The sequence below is a fragment of the Pezoporus occidentalis genome, unplaced genomic scaffold, assembly GCF_034315485.1.
Source record: "Pezoporus occidentalis ecotype Australia unplaced genomic scaffold, CSIRO_AGI_Poc_V1 ctg29, whole genome shotgun sequence".
Classification (NCBI taxonomy): Eukaryota; Metazoa; Chordata; class Aves; order Psittaciformes; family Psittacidae; genus Pezoporus; species Pezoporus occidentalis.
This window is the reverse complement of record NW_026914829.1, coordinates 2453956-2477422: the sequence shown is the minus strand read 5'-3', so window position 1 is coordinate 2477422 and position 23467 is coordinate 2453956. Positions and strand designations below refer to the sequence as shown.

At 37.2% G+C, this 23467-nt stretch overlaps 2 protein-coding genes across 2 annotated transcripts in view; one reads left to right on the top strand and one right to left on the bottom strand.

The window, feature by feature from the left end:
• GFRAL (GDNF family receptor alpha like) overlaps window positions 1–20504 on the top strand; it is a 32245-nt gene extending 11741 nt beyond the window's left edge. Inside the window, exons 3-9 of the mRNA XM_062626158.1 lie at window positions 3061–3522; window positions 4171–4227; window positions 4929–5256; window positions 7261–7520; window positions 10495–10593; window positions 17068–17149; window positions 18126–20504. Coding sequence (XP_062482142.1) covers window positions 3061–3522; window positions 4171–4227; window positions 4929–5256; window positions 7261–7520; window positions 10495–10593; window positions 17068–17149; window positions 18126–18213 — 1376 coding nt within the window. The 3' untranslated portion in view covers window positions 18214–20504. The remainder of the gene's footprint in view (window positions 1–3060; window positions 3523–4170; window positions 4228–4928; window positions 5257–7260; window positions 7521–10494; window positions 10594–17067; window positions 17150–18125) is intronic.
• A 1155-nt stretch (window positions 20505–21659) lies between these two features.
• Window positions 21660–23467, bottom strand: part of HMGCLL1 (3-hydroxy-3-methylglutaryl-CoA lyase like 1) — an 83441-nt gene continuing 81633 nt past the window's right edge. The window contains exon 10 of the transcript XR_009966198.1: window positions 21660–22010. The gene's annotated coding sequence lies outside the window, so the exon portion shown is untranslated. The remainder of the gene's footprint in view (window positions 22011–23467) is intronic.

Genomic DNA, 23467 nt, shown 5'->3' with positions numbered 1-23467 from the left:
GATTGCAACATCACCCTCCAGCAATACACATTCTAATACACCACCAAAAACAACAGCAACTGGAAAAAGACCAATGCAGACACTGTTTGAGAAAGGATTTAGGGGTGGCAGGGTGGGATGTACAGTCTGAAATAGCTGATATTCATTCCTTCAGGCACAGGCAAAATGCACTCTTTCCTCTTGCAGGCCGTCACCTAGACTGCCTTCTATTGCTATTTGTGTCAACAGCACATAAATGACGTTAAATCTCTAATCAGATTAAAGCTTGTCCATGGCAGCGGTGACACATGGTGCTAGTTTTGCAGTTTTACTTGAGCACACCATCTCTGCTGCTCCATGATAGTCACTGGGGAAGCAGCATGGCAGGAAGCCAGACATCACCGTTGACAGGGCAGAGACAATAGCATATGCGCTCAGTAGATTAAAACTGAACCTCATGCTGCCCCGTGAAAGCCTGGATCTTGTGAGCCACATACACCTTATCTTACATATTGTGAAATACTTAACACCTATGGGGCGAAGAGAGGAAATGTGATGTTTTGAGGACCTGTATACTTGTATACCTGTTTTGACAAGGTAGACCATGGCTTTCACAAAATAAAACTTTCTTAAATGGCATAAAACTGTTTCTTATGCAACTTCCTTGAGTAACCTGTAACTTTCTTAAGCAATAACAAGTAATGAAATACTTTTAAAATATTTTAATTCATAAAGCAAAAGGTTGATTTATTTACGTTTGTACCACAAACTAGTACATGACCTTTACTTTTACTACCCATACAAGGAAAATATGACCTGACAGCCTGAGTGTCTTTGTCACTGAGTCTAAGTGCACATGCAAGCAATAAGCTTGAAACTGGACTGTCAGACTAGGGCTTCTGCATATTTTTTTTTAGTGTTAACTTATTTTTATTATTTAAAAATAAAAAAAAAACAACAAAATATACTTGGACTGCTTAAAATTTCTTGTCATTGCCAAACTTAGGGAGTGAACTAGGGTAGCAGTCCAAGGACATATCCAAACAGGAAGGCATCTGTAGGCTCCTGTTATTCTCATGTGAGTGAAGGATCTGAACTAGAGCAGACATCTCTCAGCATGGGGTTAGCATCACCATTATCACAGGCCTGTGCCTGGCTTCCTATGTCCTCTCTCTTACTTTGTTACCTGGCAGTACCTTAGCCTGTACTGTGAATTCATGTCCCTGCACCAGGCACATAATTTCTACATAGGACCAAGCTGAGTTTCTCAGTGCCTCAGATCAGGCTGATTCCTGTGCACCTTTTCAGTTTGGTCTCTGTTCCTCATGTACCTAAATTAAAAGATACAAGCTTAAGATTTTATGTCATTTGGAAATGAGAACAGGCATTTTGGCAATGGGTGAGATCAAACAAAAGAAGGAAACTTTATTATATCAGCATTAATATTATTTAAAATCTGCTTTCAAAAAGGTTTCCATACCGAATACCCAGAATTTAAAAACTGTGTCTGCACTTCAGATGATTTCTGTAGCATCACAACTTTGCTTGGGAAACAGTGCAGCATTGATAAAGGTAACTAAACCTTTAATTATGGCTTTAATCCAGAAATGTTTTCGTTATGAATGGCAAAAGAAATCTATAATTTTGTAATCCTCATTTTAACTGGATTTAAGTTTGTTTGCATATTTCTCCCATCTAGAGAATTAGTTTTGTCTTTTCTATAATATGCATACTCCAACATGCATAAGAAAGCAACGCCATATCTTTTTTAAACCAAGCAAAACCAGTAAAATGCATGTAAGAAATTCAAACAGTTTCTAAAACTCTTGCTCAATCCAATGGAAAGCAACAGTGAAAATACAATGTGTTGAAGGCTATTTGTTGCCACAAGGAGGCTGAGCACTACTGGATCTATAGGTTTCTGTCCTGGGTTCAGCAGTAGCAGTCGTTTTTCTCCTTCTTAGTAGCTGGTGCAGTGCTGTGTTTTTGACTTTCAGCCTGGGAACAGCACTGATAACACCGATGTTTTTAGTTGCTGCTCAGTAATGTTTACTCTGACCAAGGACTTTCTGAATCTGAAGCTCTGCCAGGGAGGAGGAGAAGCCAGGAGGAAGCAGAGACAGGACACCTGACCCAAACTGACCAAAGAGGTATTCCATACCACAGCACGTCATGCCCAGAATATAAACTGGGAGCAGTTACCCAGAAGGGCAAGATCACTGCTCAGGTCGGGCTGGGTATTGGTTGGCAGGTGATGAGCAGTTGTATTCTCTTCCCCTGTTATTTCCCTTATCATTATTATCATTGGTGGCAGCAGTAGTGATCTGTGTTGTACCTTAGTTACTGGACTGTTCTACTGGACATTCTACACATGATACAATGTTTTCAAGGATTTTCTATTCCACCCAAAGTACAATGATAACAAGGACTCCTAAGTTGCTGACACGAATCATTCCTGTATATCTCACAATGTCATTGGAACAGTTCTTTTTGCTTCTAGCAAAATGAAGTAATTTTTTATTTTTAATGGTTGAGATTACATTTCTCACCAGTATAGCAGAAAGTTTTGATGGAGTTATTCTCGTATCAGTTTTACCTACATAAGATAGCTTATGGCATTGGTAGACACTTTTAGGACTTAATTCTCCCTGTCTAAATTAAATTACTATTTTAGGTAATGAATGGATGATCTGCTGGAATTGCCATTCTCTCTTTACAAATTATGCACCGAATTAAGATGGTTATCTATTGTATATCCAACCTGTAGGTGGTTAAAATTATGTGAGATAAATCCTGTTATGCAGTAATTTTAGTGAGGGTTTCTCATATTACTGTTAGCAGATGAATTGTTAGACTGTGTTATACAGCTAACAAGACACAATAAGCATGAGGAAGGTTCATTAATCTGCAAGACTCTGAAATTATTATGTATTTACATACAGCTCAGAATGAAACTAAGGCTGTTTCATTCATTTTGTTGCATTAAGAGAATTATCCTTTTCCTGAGTTTGTTTTGAGCTGATCAGTGATGATGATCAATCTTCTATTTGATTATATCTCTGTTTGTACCCATTTGTGTAGAATATTTGGAAACCTCCTCAAGATCAGATACTGAACTGAATTTTAGGCAACACAGAAACCCCAAAGACCAAGGACACCCGGAAGAATTAGAGAACGACTGTAGCACTGCAAAACTACTCTGTCAAGAGGACTCTTACTGCTTTTTAGTGTATAAGAGCTTCCAGAGAGCATGCCAGGCAGACACAGCAAAATGCATGCTCCCGATGGTCAACCAGGCATGTTTGTCAGTGTGGAAAGAGCTGAGGAAAACAGTGCTGGGAGAGTGCAAGTGCTCAGAGCCACTTCAGATGAGATGTGTTAAAATATGGAAGGAAATATTTAACAACCGTTGTTTACAATACTCTCAAGAGAGCCAAGCTTTAGCAGCTAGTGAAAATGATGATGATGATCACGATGATGATGGTGATGACAACTATGATGATGATGATGTTGACAATGGGAAAAATCAGGACACTGACACAGGTTAGTGGTATTCCAGCAGTCTGAATACTTTCATACATAACAGTGGTGTGCACAAGCCTGTGAAAAAGGTTTTCTTAATAATTTGCAGTTTAACACTGAAAACAGGATAGCTTTCAGAGGCTTACTTATATGTGAATAATGTAATAGCTAAATGATAGCCTGAGCACAAATACTATTGTCCTTCATTGTGTTAATTTGATACAACCTGATCCAAATCAATCCTTCTTAGCATTACACTATAAATAGAAACAATAAGACCAATCACAATTTTCTAACAGCAATTGCCTTGACTTTAGATCAAGACAAGTAATTAGCTGATCTTACAAACTGGATGCACTGATGAGCACATTAAGGCACAAGAAATCTGACTTTATACTGCACTGAGCAGCTCTAAAAATGCTTCTTGAGCTCAAAGGATCTATGATTATGCAGAGAATGTTATCAGCAGCCATTGATAAACTGTGGTTTCACCCCAAAACTTATGAATATATAATTTAATAGGTCCTATTTTGTCAAGTTAGTTTGTTTTATTCTTCTTTAGTTTTACTACTGGCACTATGCCAGCAACACAGGCAACACTTTAAAGTTTAAAACTAAGCTAAGACATGATTTATCACTTATGCTTGCATCCATATGTTTTTGTTTTAGACAATATTAGTACAGAAACAAAATTACAATGGAGTTTATCTGCACTCTCTAAAAAAGGTAAGTCAGAATTTACTTATGAATCCTAATAACTCATTTTAGCTCTGTTTTCAGATAGTATACAAAGTATCTTGAGATTAAAATGAATACTTTTCATTCAGATTAGTAAGGAGTCAATCCAGTGTATTTTCAGTTAAGCTACTGGGTAGAAAAGAATCCCCAAAAGTCAGGTAACAATCCTGATCCTGTTAAATTCACAGAAACAAATCTTATCCCATAAACATTTTAGGGTCAGAACTATCTAGATCTTTTTGTAAGGTTTATAGCATAGTGTACAAATACCTAAAATAGTTCTAAAAACCACAGAAAGGCTATTTATATTCTCTGCTCCATTACTTATTACGTAGCCTAGCGTAAGACTGCATGCTGGAGATTTCAGCAGTATCTACTAGACACTAGCTTCTATGAACTATTACATACCATGAAGACACTCCCATCTTGCCAGTTTTCACTTTCTTCTCCCTTATTTATCTGACAGTGGCAGAAACTTGCAGAAGAGTTGCTTAAGAGGGCCAAGAGGTGGAAAGAAGAAGTGTGAAGTTCACACAATGGTCTTAAAGGAAGCAATGTTAGAAGGGCTGGATCAGAGATTTTGGGAGTCAAAACTGTTTTTAATGGGAATGTTACATGAGGGACGACTACTAATCATCACTTGAGAAAGGTTTTCTTGTGATTTCATTTAAAAAAATTGTTCTTTTTAGCATACACAGCAAACAGCACCTGCTTGGATGTGAACAGAGAGTGCATTGAAGATGAAGTGTGTAACAAACAGCTGTCCCTGTATCTTAAGGCTTGCTCAGTAAATAAGGAGTGCAACATGGAAGAATGTCAAGCAGCCCTAAGGTTCTTCTATGAAAACATGCCTTTTGAAGTTGCCCAAATGATGATATTTTGTGATTGTACTCAGCCTGATGAGTCCTGCCACAGAGCTAAAGAACTTCTCCATGGCAAGCCCTGTGCAGTTACTGCAGTTCCACCCCCATCATGTCTGAATATAATCCACATGTGTGAAGAGAATGAATTGTGCAGGTAAGCAAAGAAAGACTTTGCTTTTGAATAATGATTTGATCAAACAATTTTTATCCTTATGTCATATATCTCATCTATAACAAAATTATTTCCTGCACTGTGTCTACTGGGTGTCAACACCTGTATTTGACATCTTCACATATATCTGCATCGACTGTGGTAATTCCACAAGTAATCCCACTAGTAAACTGAAAAGCTTCATTTTCAGAAAGGTCTGGAATCTAATGTGGGCTTTTCTCCTGCCTTTTTCATGACCCTTAACACCTTTTCTGATGGACAAACTGTACTGCTGTGTATTTTCATTACCACTGTCTTCAGATAACACCTGCCAGTCTGCATCTTTGACCTCTAGCAGTTTGCACAAATTGTGCAGCAGACTGGACAGAGTTTGTTGGTTAAAGTAATTACCTTTTCCACTGCAGAGTCTGACCCTTTGTACCCAACAGCTGTACAACCAACTTGGCCCATTCAGAAGACTTTCATCTTTTTATCTCAAGCATACTAATACTTGAAAAAAAGCTGTCCTGAAACATGCACAGAACACCAATCTCATGAAGAATAACACAGCTTTCAGATTTGATTTTCTTTTTAGAAAGCACATAGCAGGATTAGCTCTTATTCCTAATTTTACTTAATTGCCAACATTTGTGGATGGTCAATTGGTCCACTTTGGCTTTCTCTGTAGTCACCAGGTCCCTTGTGGATTAGTCCTGAATTTTACCTCCAAGCTGTGCTCAAATTAACCTTCAGTCAACAAAGCAGGAGGCCAAGTGGCACTTCCAGTTATGTGCAGGCTATTCAGACTGACATCAATGGGAACTGACCCTTTTTATGTCAAGAAGAACTGGGCTACAAATTCTGTGCATGTGGACACATGTAATATCATAATGGAGACTTGCTGAAGTACCTATTATTTTGGGAACATTAATGTTTCCTGGCACTGAAAATAAGTGGATATAATTAGCAAAATTAGTCTGTGAATTATGGCTAGCCATATTTATAAATCAGGTGGTGAATAAAACCAATTCCATGAGCACATAGGTGGCATCTGCTTTGAAACCTTTACTTGTGTGATGAAAATACTTATGATAAAGTCCTAACTGGTGTTGTAATAGTCCATGCTTTCCCATGTGATATGCTTATAACAACTGCACAATATCAACAGTAAATTAGTAACCTAATTTTATTAAGCAAAAATGTTTTAATATATTAATGTACAATAAACAAAAGTTTACCTTTATTGTCTCCTAACATTTAATGTAACTTATAAGTTGGTTTCTCCTTAATATCTATAGATTTCTTCATTAACTTTTAATAGATGTTTTCTATTGTCATACATAGTGCATTCAAGGCCAATTTTGTTCTATCCTAAGAGCAAATCAACTGAAATAATTTGAGATTATTAAACTGGGAAACAAGATAGTTCTTGTAATTTATCTCTGCTATCAATTAAACTTTAAGGTCAACTGAATTACTTCTAATTTTTTCTTGAGCCTTGGACATTTTGCATTTCATTAGCATTCAGGAGGAGGAGGGGTTGGCATTGAACGTGGATTATTTTATGCAAAATAAGTTGAATGTTCATTCTTCCTTCATGCCCAACAAAATGAAAAACAGTGCCTGGTGTAGTTTCATTGTGATGCAGGTCTAATTCCCCTATCTGCATTTCTTCTCTGAGGATCTGAGACTGTTGGTATTCACGTTGATTTTCACTTTACCCCTGGTAAAATCCCCACAGGTGCTGAGCAGGAATGTGATTTCATTCACAAAACTTTTTAAGTAAACCCAAGTTTTTCTTCAAATTACAATTCTGCAGATTTTGCTCAAACCAATTAGGTGCAAATCAGAGCAGAATTTAGGCCACCTAGCACTGAATAGCATGATCTTTAAGGCTTAAGTAGTACTTTGGGAATACACTTTCTTTTTATGATGATTCTTACATGCCTTTTTTGTGAAATCACAGAGGTTTTGAACTGCCATTGTACACTTCTTTTCTTTCACCAGGAAAAAATACACAGCTTTTCAGTCAAAATGTTGGAGACATGTGACAAAAAAATGCTACAATGATGAAGCTTGCCTTGAAACTTTAATCAAGGATGACATGCCCTGTTCTGCAAATGCTGATTGCAAAGCAGCCTACCTTAGCAACTGGGGCACAATGCTGCATGTGGAGTGTACCTGCCAGAGTTTACCTGCTGCAGAGCACTCTTTGTGTGAGCTCTTCCATCACATGCTTCACAGCAAATCCTGCTTCAATGAGTTACGTGAGTAACACATAAAACTTTACAAAATAATTCTTTTTAAAGAGTGTTAAACTTTCACCAAGTCTTTACTATATTTTTGCTACCACTGATTTCAGCAAGATCTTTATCTGTATTTCTTTCAATCCAAATTACAGATTACACATATAGATTTTTTCCTCTGGTTTTGAGAAATATTTATATTACAAGTAAATCAATAAAATTGACTACATGTCTCATTAAATGAGCTTGCTGGAAGAGCAATAAAAGAATAATTTCTGAGATCTATACTATTACACAGATAAGAAAAGTCCAAAGTCTTCCAGTCATTGGATTAATGTTGTACTTTGGTACACTGTTTTTATAAATAATATGAGATATGATGTTGATTTTTTCCTTCTTTTCTTCTTGGAGTCTAAATATTAGTGTTGCTGACACACATTTTGCAATAGACTTCATTCCACAGAAAATAACTTGAATGATTCAAATCTGAAAGAAAGAGCTGCTGGGAATGGAGGCTTCAGGATCTGGCCTTTAGTAAAAACACCGAGTTTAACTCAAGACAAACAGGATGTGCTTTCTCAGAACCAGCAGTGTTTCATGTGCTAAATCAGCTACTTATTTTTGTTAAATATAAAAGTCCTTGCCAAGTCTTTGTTTAAGGTAGAACTGTTAGTGCAATGAATGGCAAAATGGGGGCAAATATCAGTGTTTTAGTCTGAGCCAGGATTGTGCTGTTGAAACAAACATCCTGTTTGTCACCACCTATTTTGCTGTGGGTCACATCACAAGGTGCTTCCACATCAGAGGATGGTTCCAAATCACAGGGTGGTTCCTGGACTCCTGTAGCCTAAAACTGAATGGAAAGGTTCATTTGCCACCTCGGCAATGCTCCATCTACATTCAAGCATAGATCATGAACCAGATTAAAGCCCAAAGTATTCTCTTTTCCTCAGACCTTTGCTCTATCCTACCAGCTATTTTGCTACATAAATCCTCTTGCACTACTTGTGCGTCACACCTTATGTCAGTCATCTTCTATACACAATTATATATATTCTCAACCTACCTTGGGAGAGGTAACTATATTTTAAGATTTCAGTTAAGAGAAATTACTATTTCATAGTTCCATCTGATGGTCTGTCTTTTAAAAACATGCATTAGTTGCATGTTGACTTTAGCAGCCAAGATGTTACCACTGATAAGGGTAAATTGTTTCTTGTCACTCAAATTCTCCCCAGAAATTAAAATCAATTTGCTGAAGTGGTGCCTTTAATCACTACTAAAATTCAACCTGTAAGAAAATATTAAAAATCATGTAACAACTCTCCTGGAAAAGTGATACCATAACACACTTAGATTTGAGACTACTGGAGGTGATTTTGCTGATGAATGTTATTTATTTGTTTGTTTGCTTTATGGCTGCATTTAAAGGTCCAAATGAGTGATCACATCATTGTGTTAGTTATTCTTTACTTACGAAACAAAAAGATGACCCTCATGTCATAATAATCAAATAATTGCTCATGAGCTTTTGCCATTCCCTGAAGCAGTCTCAGGATAAAATGTTTTGGCTTTTTTGTGATGGAAACTTCCCTAACCCAATTTGGATGGAAGAACAGAAGCTTGCTTGCTTCTGTGGTACAATAAATTCCTGCTAGTTAAACACAAACAGTTTGTGGATTCTGGGCCTGTGGCTGAGTAAAGGATCGGCATCTTTGCTACTGAACATTTGCAGAGTCTTGTGAATCTTGAATTTGCTTTTTCTAGATATCTAATTGTAATACAGCTAAACTGAAGAGAAAGCTGATTATGGGTTTCATTGTAAGGCACAGTGTTAAATGCTATTATCTGTATGGAGTTCAGAGACACGGAGTGAGTGCTCTGTTGCAAACCTCATCCAGCGCCTTCTGTTCACTCGTTCATCTGGCCTGGGTGGGAACTTTGGATAAGTTTCACTCTTACAGTGGTGATGATTTTTAACATTGAAGTCCTTCTGAATAGGTAAAGAGCCAGGGCTAGGAAAAGGGATCTTTACCTCTAGATCCGCAAGTAACATTTCCACCATCACATCTTCCTACTCATATATGACCCTGCCTTGCTATAAGTGTTTGCTGCAAACTTAGGAAAAGGCTGGAAGTGTGAATAACTGGCTGCTATATGAGATGAAAGCACAACATGAATCAGTGCCAATGTAGGATCAGTGTCACAACAGGAATAAGCAAAAATGCTTGTGACAGAAAGTAAAAAGTTAAGTCTCAAAAATATTTTAACTCTCTTTTACTTTTGGATCTCACAGAAAAAATACAATGCAAGGAGATTTAGTCCATTGTTATTTAGACAATGTTCCAGGCTACAAACATGAGCCTTTGTTATATTGTTTTCGTTCAGCTAGGGAATAAAACTTTCTTAGCTTGCAGTTCATCTGAGTGACTACACATAGTCTTGTATGGTTCAGCTTCTTGGCCTGTAAACTAATCTACTTAGGTAAACTTTTTGTTTTTCATTTCAACAGAAGATAAATATTTTCAGATACACTGATTAAATCATGCCAGCTAAGAGGACAGGCCTTTGGAAAAGAGTTTATAGAAGTTTAGCAATTCATTTGGAGAATAAACTTTGCTTTTTGGAAATTATTTGAAACTACTACTCATTTATCATCACTTCTATATTGGTTTGGTGAACCCAATTATTTCGCTGTGCTGATTTCCACAATACTTTAAGTTAAAAGAGAATTTAAGATGTTTTGAGGCAGAGAATATTTTTAAAGCATGCATGTCCCTCGCAAGACAAAGTACAGGGGAGGGTTAACTAAGATGTGAAAGGAAGAATGGTCATTCACTCATTCACTTTGTTCATTGAGTATCATTGAACAATGCTTTTGGATAGCTGCCTTTATCAATTCTTCAACTCTTATCGAAACACAAAGCAGCAATGTTCACTTAAATTATTATTTAAAACAAATATTTTGAATTTATATTTTCTTTCCAATATTCAGGTCAAATTTCTATTAAGACGAAAGGTTTTCATTGGATAAATACAGAAATGCCAGGAGAAAAGCTTTCCAGAGCACAGCTCCATTCTTCTTCAATTAATGGTAAGTTTGGGCAAACCACTCCATGATTTTAACAGAAGTACTCTTAAAAATTCCCTTGTGTATGATAGGGAGGACTAAAGATTCTGTCCTTTGGATGGGTTCAGGCAAGTGAGTACTACCTGTTGCTCCTCCATTCAACATAACATAATGTGGAAAAATCTCTCTACCTGTTTGGCTTAGTTTATATAACCACAAAATAAAGATAATGAGACTGAACCAATTTCTCTGATAAGTGGTTTTGAAATAGATGTCTCACAATCACTGTATTGTAATTGAGGAAAATTAAGCTGTTAAACCCACCAGAGCCTGACTCTCAGTACAGTCATCAGACAGTAGTAGTCATAATGTGTAATACAAATTGTTAGCTTTGATGTCACACCTACTTCTCTAGTATCTCTCTTGACTTTCTGTGCCATAGTACTTACAACAATGAAATTAGGAAGCAACAGTAAGTGGTTTGAGAAGGGGCTCGTATTTCACTCCATCAGACTTTACCTACTCATGCAACAGAAAGGCATGCAATTGTGGATCAGGATATCACACGGGCTAAAGAGCTGCATCTTGTTTTATTTCCATGCATTTACAGTAAGCAATTAAGTGACATAAAATTAAAAGATATTGAATTAATATACAAATTTTCTCATGGTTGAAATAATATTAATTTTGTATTTCCTTTTGAAGGACCCAATTATACAGTGAGAACACTAGAGAGCTTAATGCTCGAATACCAGCTCTAAGAAGAATGACCTGTTCTACCTTGCATAGGACAGATTACAATACTCCTGACATTACTACAAATTAGCTCACAGAACTGTTCATACTGAACACCCTAAACAGTGAAAAAAATAATTCGAACTCTCCATGCAGTACAAAATGAAGGGACTTCTTAGCATCTCCATCTTTCAACTACTGCTGAAGTGAGCAACCTGGAAAGTATAAAAATCAGTTCATGGGATGGGATTCCTGAAACTTGTATGTGAATAATTAAGCAATCAGCTGTAATTTTAGCATTAAAATTGCTTAAGAATCATGCATGTCATCCAAATGCTCTATGTAGCCAGAGAAGAAAGTCAGGGACCCTCAGAGGAAGATTACCTCCCTTTTCAGACTGTCTTTGCTGGGAGTGTTGGATTTTCTTTGTCAGCTACAGAGAGAGCTTGAATCTCTAGCTGGAATGAGACTCCAGTGGTTAAATAATGCAGGTTAGAATGCAAGAAATCCTGCTCTAAGTGAGAAAATGTAAAATATCAGCTATTTCACCCCTGTAACTAGTTCTAACTGCAGACCCTTTCAGTGGGTAAAATGTATTATACTTTCCCTTAGAGATTCAGAGAAATATTTGCAGAAAGCAGGCTGCACCCAGTTAATTCTGCTCCCACTGAGGTCTGAATATTTTCCAAAAATCTGTCCTTGAACTCTAAACAGAATTTTGGATGGCCTTAGATAAATAAGAAGAATGCTGACCAGCCTAAACCATACCATAAAATATTCTGTCTATTTGAGCTGTCATGTAAATTAGATGAGAAGTCTCCAAGCTATGTATATATAAGCATCTCATAGGAAGCCAGGTCAAGGAGAAGAATCTGATTTACAGTATCTACCTGATGATAAAAACCATATTGCAAATTGTTTCATAAATCCTATTGGCAAAAATCTAACCCAGGCTCCTAGATTCATATGCTAGTAAATGTGCATTACTCAGGCTGCAAAGGGAGTTATCATCTTTACAAAATATTTATCTATACTGAAATCAAATCCCAGGAAGAATCCCAGGGTGCAGAGGCAAAATGGTTAAGTTGTCAAATACAGCCATTTATGTGTGTGAAGGTACTTGGAGATATTTGCTTCTTGGCTATTTTCTGCTTGGAAAGCAGGAGATACAATGTGCTGAGGTCTTGTTGCTACATAGAAAACTTCAGAAGAATCCTTTAGTTAGCTTGTCATTGAAAGACACAATGATGTCTTTCACCAATTCGCAGTAATGACCATCTACAGATGAGCACGATCAGAAGAAACTCAGTATTTCTTCAGCTTTTTCTCAATTTTATAATTAAAAAAAAAAAAAAAAAACAAAACCCCAAAACCACAAACTAAAACCCACTTGCTGTTCAAAATCAGTAAGATTTCTCCATTGTATTCAGCGGCATTGCAAATCATGCCATTCATTTGTTTTAATGAAAAGAATCTTTCATTTTAAATAATAAATCTAAACATATATGCATATATTCATATATATTGGATAATAAATACAACCCTGTTCAGTTGGAAGAACATTATTCCAGCTTTTGGTGCAACCATATGATAATAGGGTTGTGTAAAAATCTTGACTAGATTTGCAGTCATTCACACACCCAGGAGTGTACAGGCCAATGCAGTTATTTGTGGGCTGATACAATCCTGCTGACAGGATTGTGATGTGGGCAGAGTCCTAAGCCCATAAAAGTTAATGAGACTTGCTGTAAGCTTAGATGGGGCCAGAATTTTATGTCATTTTGGAAACAACATTCAAAAGTGATAAATTAAACAAAAATTGTCCAAACTTCAAAAATACTGTTATTGCCTACCTAGTTATGCACTTTCAGCCTGGTTTTGACTGAAAACGATGCAAATTATCTTCATGATTCTACAGATTCACATAATTTAACAGATTGCTTCCCCTACTTTAGTTTGAAAAATGATTCATGTGTGAAGATAAACATTCACTTTCATCAGCAGAGAGCTTTGGAGCTAAGGTATTTTTTGGCTGGCAGAGAAAGCTAGAAATACAGTATTCTTATCCTGTTCTTGTGAGATACAGTAAAATTGGGCTTGACCCAAAACTGTTGAAATTAATCTCATTTCATCTTAAATTGTAGAGTTATCATATATTTCCTACTGAGGAGTTTTGCTGTGCTAAGAATCTAGATAAACAAGTAATTGGCAGGGTTTATCTATACTTATACCAGCTGCTGAGGGAACTGAGATTAGTTCAGCTCCAGAAATTTTAATTTGTAAGGTATGAGACACTGTTGTGATTTAAACCCAACCAGTAATCAAGTATCATGCAGCTGACACACTCCCCCTGGGGAAGAGTACTGAGGGAACAAAAAAAGGTAAGTCTTGTGGGTTGAGATAAGAGCAGTTTAATAATGGAAATAAAATAAAATAAAATATAATAACAATAATAACCAAAGGAAATAGAGAGGAATAAATCCCAAGAAACCCAAGACATGCACAATACAATTGCTCACCACCTGCTGATTAACACCTAACCCATCCATCCATAAGCACCCATCAGCCACTCCTACCTAGCTTCCCCCCAGTTAATATACTGGTCCTGACATGCTGTGGTATGGAATACACCTTTGGCAGGTTTGGGTTACGTATCCTGTCTCTGCTTCCTCCCAGCTTCACGCACTCCTAATCACTAGCAGAGCATGAGAGACTGGAAAGTCTTGATCAGGGTAAGTGCTACTCAGCAACAACTAAAACATCTGTGTGTTATCAGCATTGTTCTCATACTATATCCAAAACACAGCACTGCACCAGCTACTGGGAAGCACATTAGCTCTATCCCAGCTGAAATCAGGGCAATTGTCAAAATGACTGTTTTATAAATGTAGAAAAAAGTGCAACAAGCTGCAAGTAGCCAAGAAGCCTCTCAGCACCAGCTGGAATTAATCTGTCTGATTTCACTATAAACAGGTAGATTTACACAGGAGTGTAATCCCACTAATTGTTGCAGATGCTAAGCCCACAGCTATCCTGCACTAAACTTCAGCCCTGGAAATGTCTGTGTCTATGCAGACAGCTCCAGCTAATGCTTCAGTGGTACCTGTAGCCCCAGTCATTGCATCCCTGAGGTTTGCAGCCTGCCCTAGGAAGTGCAAGACATGCATCATGCAGCTGCAGTGGCCGTGCTATAAACCTGCCTCAAAGAGAGAAGGTCCATGAGCTTCTCATGACTACAGGCCACCACCATGGGACAGAGCAGCCCTCCCAGCACCTCACAGCCCTTCCCCTTGCAACCGAAATGGCTACTCTCCACTTTTGTCAATTCATTCTCTGCAGGACTGAGCTGGAAACAGCTTGTATTTTACCCACCTCCTATTATAAGTCTTTAGACACTGCATGTTCCTTTCTTTGTGGTACATGCAGACATTTGTATCCATTTCTCCACAGAGTCAGACAACCCAAACCTCAGTCAGTTGAAGAGAAGTACTGAAATAGTGACAGCTGTTCCTTAGAAGAGTAACGACATAGGCAGGTTATGCACCCTATACTTCATATCTATATTTCTTAACCGCCTTAGCAGTATTTCATGTTTCAAGAACTGATTTGATACAGGTTAATAGTAAATATTTCTATAAAATATCCTTTGTGTTTTTAAATAAGAGCAGAGTGCCTATCAAGAAACACACACCCAATGATATATTTAAGGGAAGATGAAAAAGCACATTCAAGTAGGTAAACCCCCAAAAAAAGTATATAAAATGAAGAATTAGCTCTTCAGACATAAAACTGCACCCTGTCTTAGCTATACAAATTCCCTCACTTCTCAGAAGGTAGGAGAAAATGTATGGTTTCTATCATGATCTCATCATTAACATATTTCTTGTGTTCCTGATAGAACTGAAAATGTTACAACCGGCAGCTCTTTTACCAGCAATTGCTTCACCAGAACCATAGCCTATTACAAAATTTTGATGCAAAAATAGAACATTTTAATTTCATTTAATCATTTCAGAATGTTTTGCATTATCAAAATGAAACAGCTTTTCCAGCTTTTAAAAGAAAAATATTACAATGTTTTGGTGAAATTATATTAGCCCATTTTTAACCATCCTTGAGCATTGTTCCTAAGAATTTTCCTAGTCTCGTGGGAAGTGACATACTCTAAAAACTTCTATTTCCTTAAATATGTATGAACTTCACTCTTCACTTAAAAAAAAGTGGGAAACTTGCCTCTACAACTGCTCCTGCAGCTTTTCTACGGCTTTCTTTCTATATGCATGTCTTTCTTTCTACAGTTTGAAAACAATAAAAATACAAAAAAACAAACAACTGAGTGTGTAATTAAGATTCAGAAAAGGGGGGGGAAGAACCCTAAAGAAAAGCCTAGAAATTATTCTTTTCCTAAAACTCATCACCTTAAAGAAATGTTGTAACTTGAGAGGAGGGCCAACTGCTCATGCTTTTTAATGTATGTTGTTAGCTGTTTCACACTGAGACTCAGATAAACCTCACCCCTCCTCCTTCAAAAATTCACCACATTACATATCTTTAGTAGCTTGTTGCATTAAGGGGTATGTTCATTTTGTGCTGGTTCAATCAGTGCTTTCATTTTTCTTTTATTGGAAAACTTGACTTCTGAATAGAGAAGTATGAGAAGAAGTATCATCTGGGAATAAAACCCAGGAAGATCCAAACCGCTTCTCCGCTCCATACTGCCTGCATTGCATGTATGCAGTGTATACAGAAATGGCTCATTTAGGGTCTAAATAACGGAACATATAACTGGTAGCTGATCCACAGATAAGAATTTTGCCTTCTCAACCCAGAGAAGTGGCCCAGATTTGTGGCCAGGACCCCATCTTTTCCTCAGTTAATGTTTCACTGACTAAGGTGGAGCAGCTTGGAAACAGCTCTGAATTTGAGTTCCTATATAAATAAAACTTATGTGATTGTATAAATATGGCAGAATCAGTGCAACAGGTCTCACGCTTTATTCTTGCAGCTCTGGATTTTGAGTCCTCTTGCCAAATCATCTAACCTCTGCATCTCTTTATCTCAGGCTTGGGGTGTATGTTACAGTCTCAACTGAAACTTTTCCTTCAGAATATTTGATCAAAACTGATGAATTCATTTCTTCAGGAAAAAAGAAAAATAAGTTTCTCCTTATTTGGAAAATAAAAGTTGAAACGAATCCCAGTTTTTCAACAGTTGGAATTTTTAGCACATAAGCCTCCTAAGTGACTTTTTGGTGAGAAGCCTAAGAAAAAGAGGAAACGGCATGGGCCCAGGTCCCAGAAACACGGTGCTAGATCCCATGTTACATTAATTTGATTCTAGATCAAGTATTGCTGCGTTACTGCAATTATGGCAATATGCAAAAAATGATAAGAGATCTAACAGGTAAGTAAGGACCAGGTTTCCTCTGATATAGGGAATAAAATTAAAACTTTAAAACAAATAGGGAAAATACTCCAAAAACACAAATCAGAGTAACAAGCTGTCCCCTTGGCATAGAGTAAAACGTAGTGCTACACATATGAAGTGCTAGTGGGGCTGGCATTTACTGGAAGGAGTCTGAAAATTATTTTTGGTGAAGGAAGTTATTCCAACCATTGGCTTTTTTCTCCTTCTAATTACTTTTGTCAGAATCGATAGCTAATTTAACTTACATACATGTGCATTCCAATTCAGATTTTAAATCATATTCTTATTACTGAAGAAATAACTGTTTCATGTCTGCTTTCTGTTTTTTACTTATAGGTGAAACAGTCTACATTATTGCCTACTCCTCCTGCATAGTTCTCATCTTAGGAATAGTCCTGTTGACTCTCTTAAAGACCAGGTAATTTGATAGGGATATTAATCACTGTCTCTAGGAAACTGGAAAATCAGAAAATAAAATGTTTTGCCTTAGTTAAGAGGTGGAAACGTGATCATCTTCAAAAACAGTCCAGCATTTCCTAGTGATAGAAAGAACTGACATTGTGGGTGTCAGCAGGGAAATGTGAAATACAATGCGCCTCTACAATGGCCTCCATTCATGCAGAGATTCCAGGCTTCAGGAGCTTTCATTTCCTGTCCCATGGCAGGAGAAGGTGAAATCTGAATTCAAAAATTCTGCGAGCCTACCTTCCTAGCCTTGTAGTAGGCAGAAGTAATGCAGAAAGGAAATGAGAATATTCAGCATTATAACATATTTAGAAACCAAACCGTGAATGTTGTTATTGTAGTTAATATTCTTGCCAAATGCCATTTTTGCTGATAGGGTGCTGTAAACATTCCCCCACATGCACTGTGAGAAACTGCCCAGACAGCAATGCTTGGTAAGAAAACAGAAATGTGCATTCACTTAGTCAAATGAACATGGCCTTTTCTGAAATGATACATTTTCTTGGACCAAATTAAATGGCCAGATTTCAAGAATTACACTGTCAGATGATAGGTAACAGAACATGATGTAGCAGGAGCTATATATAGTGGGAGGTATATTGAGTCGAATTTCATTATTAAATTCAGAGGCAGATCAAAGAAGAATCATGCAGAAAAATGCAAAAGGCAAGGCAAGGATATATGGGAACAGAGGCTTTCTCTTTAAGTTTACAGTTACAGGAATATCAGCATATAAATAAAACTCAGATTAAAAGAATACAGGGGATGGAAGAAAGAACAGTGCTTTAATAATGGTGCAGGGCATTATTTTATACCACAGTGTTCATCATAAAATGAGGGGAATTTTGCCACTGATTTCAATTAAGCCAAAGTTCAAACAAAAAGCTGTATAGTTTATTGTTAAATACATGCACATTCTTTGTTTTTAGAGCCTGCAGAACAAAACATGAGTCAAGAAGTCCCTCGCCAGACCATTCTTCTGAAACATTTATGGTCCATTATAAAAGTCATAGATGAACTACTCTGTTGCTTATGCTTTTTAAGGCTATTCTTGAAAGCCAGCCTGTTGTACATATGCGATAATAAAATATATATTAGAAAAACTACTAAAAATTATGGAATTTTGTAGTTGAGCATACAAAAGATGTTTGTATTTATTAACTTTCATTAAAGCTAAGCAAAAGTAGAACTGTACTCTCTCTTATTTGCGTAGGTTCACAGATCTGTCCTGAGCTGCACATTTCCTACATCTCTAGATGCACACAACAATGGTATAAATGCTTTATCAGCATGAATCTGCCTAGCAGTGCCAATCTTTGAATCCAGCCCTTCTGATCTTAACTATTCTGGTGGAAAGGGAAACAAAAAAATCCACTCAGAAACATTGAAGAGAGCTGTTAAAAAGTACATTTGTGGTAGTTTTGTACACTAGGTTCCTATGTACCAAGTACCTGATGCAATATTTGTAAGGCAGCAGTCACATGTGGGCTGACTGTAGTTTGATGGTGGAACACTTCTGGGATAGGAGGAGATCAAGATTCCAATCCCTTTCAGTACAAATAAGAATAAAACTATCAGGGCTAATACTTTGACCTCAGTATATTGTTGCTGAAACTTTTTGCTTTCTCCTCCAATATGCTTTGAAAAGAAATAAAAGGATCCTTGACAACTTCAATATAGTAATTTTAGAAATAATTCTGTGGTCTTAATGCCCAGTGGAGAAAGCCACTTGCCTGGGGCTGAAGTGAAGTGCCTGCTTCTCTAGAGGAGATATGACCCATCTCATCATCTATGTTTTCTATTCACTGTCTCTAGGCAAGACCTGAAGTGCCTAATTCTCCCCGTGCACTGTACTGGGAGTCATGGTCCCTAACACACCACTCTGGATCCCACTTTCTGGCTTTGAGTTCTGGATTTCTCCCTGTAGCTATTTTGCTAGATTTAAGCATCTAGCTTAAATTTCTAGCAATTAGTTGTCATAGTTATATCCTTGTAATGATCTGATTCTGGTCAGCACAGGATAATGGACTGGCATTTCTTACTGCCATTTGTTACCATGAATGGCATATGCACTGTCTTGTTATGATAGCATCTGATTAATTATATTTTGAATTTGATTAATTTGAATTATGTCTGAATTCCCAGCTAATGTAACTAAATGTAACACAACACAGTATCAGGAATTAAATACTGGTTTCACTGAATTCAGCTCCGGTTTAGACTGTGACTGATTCAGAGCTAGGGCTAGAAATTCACTGTGTGATCAGTACAGCAGGAATGTCTCTGCTCTTCAATGTGAGTTTTGCTGCTGGCTTTGGTAGCTTGTGAAATGACTCAGTGTGAGAGCAAAATAACAGGTCTGCAGTTCTGCTGGGGAGAGTTTTAGAAATTTTTTACAGTTATTACATCAGGCATTTACTCTTTTTAGGATCAGCATAAGCCCAAAAATTCTGTCCAGATTTGCAGTCAAATGATATCTCATTACTAAATCAGCCTTTGGACAAAAATACAACAGAAAAGTACAAATTCGGTTAGTTTGCAAACCAAAACAATCTCCTTTATCAGTCCAGCAATTTGCAACTTTTAGTTTACCTCCTACCATGTAGGTATTTTGAAAGTAGTGTATTGATATTCTTGATCGTAAAACTGTGAAGATTAAAAAATTCAAACCAAACAAAATGTTGAGAATACAGTGTTGGATAATTCCTTTATATAGGAAATGCACATATGAAGCAAACCTTGTGTTGGTTTTTCAGTCTGACTTTAAAACAAAAACAAAAGATTCAATGCTGAACCCTCTTTGTCAAAGAATTTGAAGAGATCCATTCATATTCAGATTTAACTGAACCTAAATCAAAAACACCTCTTCTAGCTTTCTGTCATATAAACTTTTTTTTACAATTATAGTTAGATACTAGAAAGTTTACTCATATATGTGCTTAGACAGACACACACAAGTGAGTTTCTTTGAAAGACAGCAAGATCTTTATGGCCATTATGTTGCTTCTGTAATTTTACAGGCTCTCTTCATTAGAAGAGAGCCTTTCATTAGAGCTCACTTCATTGCTTAATGGAAAAGTACATTTCCTCTATTATACCTGTAAAATGTATTGGTTTGATTTATATTTCCTAGTGACACTGTAGTCTGTCAGCTGTATCTGGGTGTTAATTATAAAATAAAGGAATTTCTGCTGGAATGGCCTGTGTTCAAGTGATCATGATTAGACTCTGTCAACAGTTTTGTGCTGGAAGAAGTAGTATCTTTGTAAGAGCATCATCATTAAAATCTCTTCTCCTGATGTGAGATATCTGCACCTAATTCCCAGCTGATAAAAATTAGGTCTCATTGGTGACTTGGGATTCCCAGGACAGAGGTCATTTTGAGTAAGGACATGGCATTCACTCCCCTTCCATTGTAGACAGGACAATGCAAAGTGAAGAAATGACGACCGATTGGACTAGAGGGAAAAAGCATAAATTTTAGTCTTACAGAAATGGGTTCAAGATTTCCCTTTCAAGATTGTTTATGTAGTTTATCTAAAGATTTTTTCCAATTAAATTTGTAAAAAGTTTTTGAGACAAGTGCACAGAACTAGCTGTTCCTTATGCAGTACTGAAACTACAAGGTCTCCACTTTTCCTGTCTTGCCACAGTGAGTCTTGAATTCTTCAAAAGGAAGATTTTTCTCAGCCAACCTGTTTGTGAGGTGAAGGAATGGGCTGCCTGGGCAGACGAGTATGGACTCAGCCTGTTCAGGCTGTTGTGGGAATGGCACCCTGGTACTCAGCTGGATGTCAGATAAAGCTAATAATATAGGAGATAGATGCAAGCAGCACCAACTCTGTCCTGAAGATGGTGCCTTAAAAGAATGAACGCCATTCAGTTCTTTAAAAAACATTACTGTGGGTGTCTTTCCACCAGGGAAAACACTAACTTGAATTCAAGCTGGTGAAGATAACTAGCTGCAGCTCATGCTGAGGTACTTAATGGTAGCATGGGATAGGGAATTTTAGAGTTGACTTCTCCAAGAACATTCCCTGATCATCACAGTGATGTTTCAGACCACATGCTGAAATCATTCAGTCTCCCATGAAGTGTACAGGGGGTCTTAGACATCACTTAAAGGGCACAGATTTCTACTCTGCAGTGGAACATCTGAAGTTAGATAATGCCACACTGATTTTTTTAATCCTACCTCCAGTCCTGGCTCTAGCTTTTAATGTTTAGTTAATGGAGGGAAGAAATATTTCCCCAGTAACTTAGAAGAGATTTGTCAGCTATAAAAGCACAGAGGAACAACTGATGGAAAGGTAATCTGAAGAAAATGCACTCCAAATGGATTACACGGTAACAAAGTCAACACAGGCATACGTGTCAGAGTGACAGCTTATATTTGCTAATGCTGTGTGTGTGAGCTGGTTAGTCAGAGCTGATGAATCTGGTGTAATACATAAGCATATCAGTTTCAGTAAACACTGAGATATATTTTATTTCAGCTTTAACACCACATATTGCAAAATCACAAATGCATTTAACCAAGAGAGTACATGATAATTCCTTAACAAACACATAATCTCTCTTACATCGGTTTCAAAGGACTAAGTTGACTTTGGCTGTAGTCCTTCGGCCTGCAGTGTTATTGCAGAAATGAAGACTAACACTGCATTAGAGCAGGACCATAGAGAAAAAAAAAAATCTTCAAAAATATAACATAAGAAAAGCATTGACCAGTAAGTCAAGAACTGGAAGGTGTCTTTCATTCACTTCTCCAGATTGATTCTTCTGTTCAGTCCATTCTCCAGACATTTCACAATCTATAAAGAGAACCTGAGGCAGTCTGAGAAACCATATTAAAAAAAAAAACAAAAAAAAAAAACAGTGGCAGAGAACACTCATTTTTAGGTATCACAATAACTAAACAATATTTTTACTCCTTAAGAATAACTCAGTGGACAAACAGTATTTCATTTCAACAGCACTGATCCAAAACATAGGAATTTTACCTCACAGACTTGCAGTCTTCATTTCATGAATCCTTATTACAATAATAAAAGTTTTATGAACTCAAATGATGCTATTAAGAAAGGAAAGTTAGCCAAAGGGTCTCTGAATTTATTTTCAAGACCAGAATATTTACTTTTATTTCCCTAAACCCTGTTTATACACAAAAATAAAATTTTAAAGTGCTGGTTCAGAGCCAAGATGCCTAAATATGTAAAAGTTTAAACTACAAAGCAAGCTGCTGCTGGAATACATTAGCACTATCCATGTATGGGTTCCATGTCATGGCTGTCTTGTGAAAGGCACGGAAGAACACTTATGCCCATTACTAACGGAACCGATTAACTTCTCCTCCAAAAAAATCACACCAGCCGCATCTTCAGAACAATATAATGTCTTGACCTGCCAAGGAAACCAGCATTTTACTTTCTAGTTGTGGCCAAACCATATGGGGAAAAGCAAAACTACTGTGAAAGTATGAGAGAAATATCCAGCAACATGACATTGGCCACAGGTTCAGAGCAGGGCACAGACCAAAGACCACTGGGGACTGACAGTTTACATACTCCATGACCCTGGCACAAGAAAGATGATCTCGATGTTGTTCTGCGAGATCTCTTCAGTGACTGGTACAGTGAGCTACAAAGTAGTAAATATCTTGGTACACCTAATTTTTCTCTAATAAGAGTTGGCAGGGCAGTCAGTAACTACTTCTCTCATTCATGTTCTGAGTTTATACTACTCCCTTTTCAATATTTACAGAAGACCATCAGCAAAACAGAGACAGTATGTCCCCACTTCCCAAAAGTGTGATCATGATATTCAGTGCTCTGTTGCTTTTTCTTCATACCTTTCAACAAATATATACTCATATAATTATCATAATGACATAGTAATAAGAACATCTGCTCATGGAAGCCAAACACCTGGATGCAAGCCTTCTACAGCCAGAGGGTTAATTCAGTGTGATGAAAAAGCAATGTACTCAGTGAGAGACACTGATAGGGGCTAAAAGAGCAGGCACCACCAATGATGGGTCACTGAATATAAGCATAAAGAGTTAGAAAGAAACACTGGAGAGCAGTAGCACAATCCCATGACTTGGCATGTTTTTGAAGGGATGTAATCTCAACTTCTTTATTATGTGCTGAATTCAATGCTACCCACATGAGTGATACTCATGGCATCTACTGGATTAGCTCTTGTTCTTAAAGGCAATATATGGTTATTTTTTAAAGCCAAAGATAAGGCATTAAAATGCTCCACACAG